General features: G+C 36.8%; 1 protein-coding gene across 1 annotated transcript; it reads left to right on the top strand.

Annotated features, from left to right (window-relative positions):
- Nucleotides 1-2,664: 2,664 nt before the first annotated feature.
- EXTL2 (exostosin-like glycosyltransferase 2) lies at nt 2,665-5,422 on the top strand. Its single transcript, XM_010006660.1, has 3 exons — nt 2,665-3,079; nt 4,282-4,352; nt 4,869-5,422. The coding sequence occupies exons 1-3, from the start codon at nt 2,686-2,688 to the stop codon at nt 5,358-5,360; spliced, it is 957 nt and encodes a 318-aa protein (XP_010004962.1). The 5' UTR covers nt 2,665-2,685; the 3' UTR covers nt 5,361-5,422.
- Nucleotides 5,423-8,824: the final 3,402 nt, after the last annotated feature.

Below are 8,824 nucleotides of genomic sequence, written 5' to 3'. Positions count from 1 at the left end.
GGGGGGTGCCCGGGGGGGGCCGATGGCTTCCCCGGCCGGGCTGCGGGCGGTGCTGTGAGGCGCTGCTGCCAGGGCCTGCTCGCCGAGAGGGAACCCCCGCAAGAAGCCTCCTCTTGGAATGAGGATGAAAATGCTGTTTTGACATAGGGTTATTTTCGCCAGGTGTTCTCTGCAGAGGCGTTGTAAGAATTCTTTTAAGAAGCCAATCTTGTGTTGCAATCGCATAACTTAATTGGCAAAACTGATCAGCACTTTCTTACTGGGAAGTGCCAGTATGCTAACTTTAAAGGTTTTGTACAGACGTTTGATTTAATTAAAGAGTATATTAAAAGAGTGTTCTTACTTATAATTACAGCTCCTTGTATTTAATTGAGTAAATGCAAGAAAGCCAAGAAGTCTCCTTGCCTCTATAAACAACATTTATACATTCATCCTAAGCATGCTTTTAAATTTTAACTAGTTAATCATAACAGTCCTCTTGATAAGTATTGTTGTGTCTAGGCTGCATCAGAAGAAAGAGAATCTGAGATTCACCTATTGAAAAGCACAAAAAAATGATCTAGATCTGGTGGAACTCAGAAATGCTGAGTAGCCACTGCTACTCAGAATTTTTAGAAGACAGACATGATTGCTTGTATCCATAAAATGAAGTAACCAAAACAAGTGATTAAGCTTCTGGAAATAACTTCAGTGACTTCTCCTGCCTCACAAAATAAGTTAGGGGTAAGAACTGAATTCAGATTTGGGAAGACCTGTATGCATGGGCATATTCAGATTGGTGTACACACAAATGGGCAATTCTGTACTTTTAAGAAGCACGTTTATGCAACTTAAATTACTGTTTAAAACTTTCACATAAGTTCAGTTATTGAGTGAGTTCAACAAATTATTGTTCTCTAAGCTTTCATAGTACCATTCCTAAATCAAAAATAAAAAACTGCTTTTCTTGTTTAACTAGTTTTAAAAACCCAAAAATCCTTCCAACAACCTAGAAGCCTTAACAGACACAGTTTCATAAGTTGCTGTCTTGCATCTCGTGCATACTTCCTTTTTGTACTTATACTCACATTTGCTTTCCCTTGTGCTAAGCTGCCAAACTAGATGGTAAGAACAAAAGCTCTAGCACAGCATAACTAGTAAGCTTACTGGAAGGACAGTGTGAATGGGATGATCCAGAAAAGAAAATTTTATTGGTACTATTGGCCTGACTCCAGTAGCCAAATTCAGTAATTGAGAGGAATGTTGTAAAAGAATGCTTGGGTAGCATGTAGAATAACTGTTGATCTTCAGTTAAGGAGTCTGCTTAATTTCCAACAGATTAAAAGATCGCAAACACCTGTCCTGTAAAAACGAGGGGAAAAACAATCCTACTTGGCAACAATGAGGTAAGTTGAGAGGTCTTTTAGACTAAAATAACTCACACTCATGTTTTCAAGCAACACACATGGATTTTGGAAAAAAAAAATTGCCAAAAACAGTTTTGTGAAAGAATGTTGATACTCTCAAAAATTGTAAGTGATGGAGCTGTCCTGGATCACTTCACTTGATCAGAATTTCTTGCTAAAGGCCTAGAAATTACTAATGGAATAACATGAGCAATTTGTATTGATGAGCAACTGCTTAGTAGTAAGCTTAGAATATTCATTTTGTATCTAATTCATATTAGTCTTGCAAATAAAGGAGGAAGAAGAGATGTGGATGACACATTTGAGGGGCAAACCACGAAATACAGTGGCTGCTGGATCCTGCTGAGTTTACTATTTAGAAAATGTCTTGAGAACTGGAAGTGCTACCCAAGAGGCATAAGTGTTGGGGCTGCCTCTGCAGGAGCTGTTTTTTAGGAGCTCCTGATTGTTTCCAAAATCAGGAGGATCCCGAAACCCCTGCCTTGTACTAAGGCTGCTCCCCCAGTTAGCTGATAGCATGGCACGTAGCATCTGGCATATCCAGCTTCTGCTGAGTTCTAGATTTAGCAGACCAGCCATTACTGATGTTGTTGCATTCCTCAATTGCTCCATTTCTTTTGCTCCACTTGTGTTAGGACCTCAGCATGATCAGAATCATACTTTCTGCATTAATAACCATTATCGAGCAGATATACAAACTACTGATAAAATGTCAGCAAATGAGTGATGAGTTTTTCCTTTTGCATATGGTGTCTGAGCAACAGAAGAAGAAAGAGCATTTTAGTTCCTGCTTTCTGCCGGAGCTTTTGAGGAGGCGTCTTCTATCCCCCCCTTTTTTTTTTTCCCAGCTCAGGCAGAGCTCCTGCAATGCTCAGAATAATGGATCTGTACAAATTTGCTTTCTAATTTTAGCTGGATGGTTTTGGTACGGTATGTAAATGTTCAATTAAAAATGGAGCACTGAGAAAATAAGGAACTATGAACAATATGGAGTTAAAGAGTTGCTCTAGATTTGTGTAAAGAAACGTAAAAAGTTTGCAAAAAAAGTGAAAAGCAAGTAACCATAGAAACTGAGTACCAGAAGTATGTCTTGATAGTTGAATGTAACTGGCCCAAATCCTAAAATCCACCTTAGTTATTTACTTAAACAAAAGTCTACTTAATATTGTGTGAGTTTTGCTGAAATAAGGGAGATTACTATACCTAGTATTAATCACTTTTCATTTCCTGTTACTTGTTTTAAAGGTATTTTCACTTCTGTAAGCTTCCAGGAAGAGTTATGGGAATCCGCCTACTGCGCTTCACTTCTGTGGTGATCATTGTCTTACTTCTTGTGGCAGGTGCTTTAACGGCTTTGCTTCCCACTATCAAAGATGAGAAAATGCCCAATTTGAGAAGGGAACCAAAAATCCAGAGTCAGTCTGCCTTGGATTCATTTACTCTTATTATGCAGACATACAACAGAACTGACTTACTGCTAAAGCTTTTAAATCATTATCAAGCCATCCCCCACTTACATAAAGTAATTGTAGTATGGAATAACATTGGTGAGAAGACACCAGAGGAAATGTGGAATTCCTTGGGGCCTCATCCTGTCCCTGTTGTCTTTAAAGTTCAAACTGTAAATCGCATGAGAAACAGACTCCAGAATTTCCCTGAGCTGGAAACAAAAGGTAATCAGCAGTTCATATTGCCACTACTCATACTATTCTGACACTTAAAATCTGAATGCTAAAACAGAGCTGGTTTGAGTTATACTATGTAATAAATCCATGGATCTGTTGGACCACTTAATAGGTTGCGGGTAATGTAGAATAAGTCTGTGATACCAGATGCACACCGCAACTACCACCAGCAGTCTAGAGGCTGTCAGTGAAGAGTAAGGAAAACAAGAGGGATGTCAAATGCATTTAATGGGCTTTTGCTATTGTGTCTGTTCCCCACTTTCTTTGTCAGGCAAACACAGGTATTTCAGCCTCTTTTCCCTTCATAGTGTAAGCTGAAATTCATAGTGCTTGTACATGGTGAGTCTCTGCATTAATTTGGTCTTAAATTATCTGGCAAAGACTTGATTTAAGCCATTAATTTAAAAGACTCAAGTTCTAAAGCATGTTCAGAGAAAGTTCGCTCCCTAGCTGTCTGGCTTTCTATCTCAAATTATGGATCCTTTTTAGGAGTATTTTCCCTAGTCTTTTGGCTGTTCATCTAAATATTCTCCCTAAGCTCTTCCCAGAAGAAGCATAACAATAAATCCTGTTTGTTTCATATGGAAAAAACCCCCATATGTTGCATTACAGACCTGACCTTACTCATGATTAGTGAAAGTAATTCTCTTTAATGCCCCCTTCCTAACATGCCTTGCTACTCAAAACCCATGACTTCTAGGAAGACCCTATGAAATGTAAACTTCCCAAGTGTTTTATTTACTCCAGTAGGATTTATGCTGATTGTAAATGTAAAAAGCTTTGATGCATCTGGGTGCATTTCTTTTAAATCTCATCCACTAATGAATGCTATCTTACTCTTTATTTTACTTGTATTTTTATACAATAGTAGAATTTTAAGTTGCTTTGCCAAACACTCATAAAAACACCTCTCTGCCCAACTGTCTTACAAATGATCACGTTTGCCGAGTTTTGTTACAGCCTGGCTTAGGTTTGCTTCAACTTACCACAAAGCTGCAACCTTGCTTTAGCTTTGAAATCTAAATATATTTTCTCAAACTACTTTCAAGAAGTTACAGTTCAGTTCTACAATTCAGCTTAATAGTTTCAAAGTTTCACAGCTAATTTGTAAAATCCTGTGCTGCATGCTGTGCTCATGTATTTAGTCTTCTGAAAAGTTACAAATTTTTCTCTTTTTTTCCTCCCTTCAGCTGTTTTAATGATGGACGATGATACACTTGTCAGTGCTCATGACCTTGCTTTTGCCTTTTCTGTTTGGCAGGTAATCTTTTGCACCTTGGCAGGCAGTATTTGTGAGTCACAACTGGGATTAAGTGTTTTTAATTAGAGTAATGTATCATAATGTTTTACCATTGATTTTCTACCTCTAAGGTCACATTTCAGAAGGACAGAAGAGTTGCATAGTAGAAATTGCAAAACTATTCTTCAGTAGTAGATATATATGTAATCTCTAACTTTTAAATTTTTAACTCATCTTGTACATGAGCACTGAAGTTGCTGACTATTTAAACGGATAGTAGGCTACAAAACAAGTTTCTGTAAACTTTGAATGCCAAGTATACAGCTGTAAATTATGGATAGATGTTTCTTGGCACTATGTGATGTGGAATGAGGCATATTGTGTCAGTTTTGCGAAAGTATTTAATTGCAACATTTATGCAGATTTTGTTGTGCCTCTTTCATTTAAAAAAGCATAAATATAAGTTATGAAAGTACTTGATGCACATTTCACTGTGTGGGCTTCATTTTGATTTTTTAAATTTCTTTTTTCTTTTAGCAATTTCCAGATCATATAGTGGGATTTGTTCCTAGAAAGCACATTTCTACTCCTTCCGGTGTATACAGTTACGGCAGCTTTGAATTGCAGAACCCTGGATTTGGAAATGGAGATCAGTATTCAATGGTTCTTATTGGTGCAGCATTTTTTCATAGTGGGTATTTAGAAGACTTTCAAAGGCAGCCAGAAGCTGTTTATGCCTTAATAGATGAAACTCAAAATTGTGATGATATTGCCATGAATTTTCTGGTAGCCAAGCATACTGGAAAGCCTTCAGGAGTGTTTGTGAAACCTGTTGATGTAAGAAATTTAGAAAAAGACAGTAACAGTGGCTATTCTGGAATGTGGCACCGAGCAGAGCATTTGTTACAGAGATCTTACTGTGTAAATAAACTGGTTAATATTTATGATGGCATGCCTTTAAAATATTCTAATATCATGATTTCTCAGTTTGGTTTTCCTAATTATGCAAATCACAAAACCAAAATATAAGCCAATGAATTTAAGGGGTTAGATGTTAAAGAATACTCAGTGAATTGTACTGAGTTCAAGGAGAGAAGGTATAATTACTGCATCTTTGCCATCCTTAATTTATAGCCTCTGAATTTTTTTCATATAGTTTTTTATGTATTTTTCCCTTTCTTACTTATTATCCAAGGTAAGTTTGGAGAAACCTTAAATAATATACACTAATAGTTATCTGTGACAAATAATCCTCTTTCCTGGAAACCAGAAAAGCTATTACAATTAATTAGGACAGTTCTTAAGAAACGTGCAGACAAAAATGCACTCCTACCCTTCTGTGCTTATATATTTTTTATATATTTTTTTTTAATGTATGTATCTAGTCAAATGCGGTCTAGACATATTTTTGATAGTTGATGTTGAGATGCTTCCTTGCCTTCCCCCTCCTCTCCTCACCTCCTCCTACTCAGTTCCCAGTACAAACTATAGAAAGGCTACAGTAAACTGTTGGCCAAACTTCTGGACTCCTCTACAAAACCCCTTTTTAAGTTTGTATATATGCTGTTCTGTATTCTGAGATGTTCTAGAAGCTGCTATGAAAGCAAGGCAGAAGAGAGTGCCTCACCTTCATCTCAGTCCTAAAACCATTGCCTACAGTATCTACTGCTGCTGAGACAGTGTAAAATTATCTCTGATGTGGCTTCTTTCCGTATTATTAATTTGCCTAGAGTTGCTGAAACACTGCAAGCGGCTGAAAGGTAAAACCTAGCCGTTGGAAATGTGTGAAACATGAATACATGAAATATAAAACTTACAGAACCAGTCAGAAGAAATGGATGGGGTATTACTTACAGTCTCTTTAGTACTTGACTTATTTTGATATTTAGCATGTACATTGTTACAAAAATGAGCCCAAGAAAATCCTCACTTAAAAAAAAATACATTTACAATCCTAAAAGCACACTGTTCCTACATTTATTACAGAGTGTAAATTTTGTAATATCTCAGGTCTATGGGTTTTTTTTAACTGCTCTTTCAAATGAGTATTTGGTTCCTTTCATCTCTGTTTTTGGTGGCTATGATAACAGAATTAAAACGTCCAGTGATGGGTAAAGCATTATGAAGTATTTTAAGGTACAGGGGATATTTGACAGGCCTGAACTACTATCAGTCTCTGAATTGCCTGGCTTCATCATAGCAAGAAACAGAGCTGTTATTAACAGCTTTTGTTAGATTAGGACTCTAGTTCTGGAAATGTTAGCATAGACCAGACAAACCTTTTCCATTGAAGTTACAGAATACTTTTTTTGTAGTATGGACAAAAGAAGAAAAGAGTGATCACAAGAGAGAAATAAAATCTGGCATCCGAAGTAATTTAGTTTCATCTGCATTAGCTTTTAATTGACTCTTAGTTCAAGGGTATCTATGGACAATAAATAACAGCTCATACCTAGAACACAAACAGCATCTGCACACATGGTGTGTAATTTTACCATTTTTTTGTAAGAAGTCGGGTGAAAAATGTGAGAAGTTCTTCACAGCAGGGCTGATTCTGGGTGCGAGTGTCAGGGTTTGACAGTGAGTCTTTGAGCGAACAGAGGCTTCTTTTGCCTTGTTCAGTCAATGTTACAGGATTTGGTTTATGTTCAGTGAGGTCTTCCTAGTATTTTTGTAATATTTTAAGGGCAAAATCTGAACATGGCAATGTAAAGTCTGCTTAATTTTGTTCTAATAATGAAAAGTGGAATTTATTTATTGTGCTGTAGTGATAAGTAGTATACAAACAGGTCTATGATCTTTCCAGAAATGCAACTTTCCCAGTGGCAGCTTACTGCATTTCGTTCACTTACTGGTCTGTAATTCCTGTTCTGTGTGGTATCAGCTAGAATTGTGAAGACTCACAGATGTTGTTTACCTTACTTTTAAAATGTGAAATGAACTGTCACCTCAGCCACATCTTAGTATTGGGTTCTTTGTTAAAGGGACAGTTGTTTTTGGTTTGTTTTTTTGTTGTTCTGTATCAGTGACAGAATTAATAGAACAAGCTTTTATAATACTGGTAAATTTAATTTGTACAATTGTCAAATAAAATACATAAAACACATTTGTGATTATTTTCAGATTATTCACCAAGTTTTTCAGTGTTAAATGTCTGGAGTAAGCTCACAGTTTGCTTACAGATGAGCAGCACCAAGATTTAACTTTTAAAAAACATGTACTTGTTGGCATATACACGCACTTAACTCAGGTATGGCCACTTATGAGGAAAGAAAGCCATCAAAAAACACAGCCCTAAGCAGTTAGATAGCAAAGAAAATTAAAAGATAAGACCTCAGCTGTAGCCATAATTCATTGTGTTTGGGAACCAAAAGGACTTTATTTGGGTTTGTTTTGGTGTGTTTTTTTTTTAAAAGCTGGTAACTTTTTATCCTTTGGTTATAAAAGTGTCTTTAAGATCCTTTAGCAAAATCCATTACTGAGAGTTCGTATTTTTAACAAAATAATGTGTGGTTTTTTAAATAAGAAATTGTCTAGATGTCATTTGGAAATCCAATTTTAGGAGTCTAAACAGATTTATCAGCACTTCTCAATGTTCTGTAGAAACAGTTTATGTTTATGCAACACAGTATTTTAAAAATGGTATCTGAAAGATATTTAAAAATGCTTGTTGAAAAAAACAGGTTATAGCCTTAAGGTGATGCAACAGGACTACAATAAAATTGCTTCTTTTCCTGCAGTTAAATGCCACAAGATGTCACTGTAGCCTTGATATTTGATATAATCAAATGTTAAAAAATAGTAATGGGAATAGATTTTAATAACAAAATTGTATGAGGTGAAAACATTCTTAAAGCTAGCATTTTACAAGGTGAAATTTGCTAGATAATTATATTAAAAATTGAGACAATACTGGAACTGAAACAATATGGAGGGTATTTTGTACATATTTTTACAGGGAAGAAAAATTATTTTAAGTATTGTCTGTGCTTACAGAGGCTCTAGTTAACGGCCACAAATGAGAACTCGTATGCAACCAAAACAGCATTTGTAATTTTGCAAAAGGTACACAAACAACATTTGACAGGGGCTTCAGTGTCTAGTCATGTTTGCCCCCTGGACTGACCAGCCTAGCTGAACAGATTCACAAATACTAGGCTTTAACACGAACTATGTACCTAAGGATTCTAAATACTGGATATCCAGCCTGTTAACACGACTCCGTCTTTGCTTCTGTTGCCCAAGATCGCTTTGTTCAGGCTCGGCTGAGTATCCTCATAGGAACTCCCCTCAAGTAGAGCGCAGTACAGACTTATAACCACAGTTTTCAAACATCCTTTTTCTCGCATTTGCACTGCAGTTCAATGCAACATACACTTCTAAGTCTGTGCTGCGCTGTACTTGAGGGGAGTTCCTATGAGGATACTGAAAAGAGCCTGACCAAAGCCCGGGCAGGCACGCGCCGGCCGGGCCGTTGGGCCGGCAGGGCCGTT

This window comes from Chaetura pelagica, unplaced genomic scaffold (assembly GCF_000747805.2).
Source record: "Chaetura pelagica isolate M959 unplaced genomic scaffold, ChaPel_1.0 scaffold69, whole genome shotgun sequence".
NCBI lineage: Eukaryota > Metazoa > Chordata > Aves > Apodiformes > Apodidae > Chaetura > Chaetura pelagica.
The sequence above is the reverse complement of the archived record's forward strand: the minus strand, read 5'-3'. Positions and strand labels throughout refer to the sequence as shown.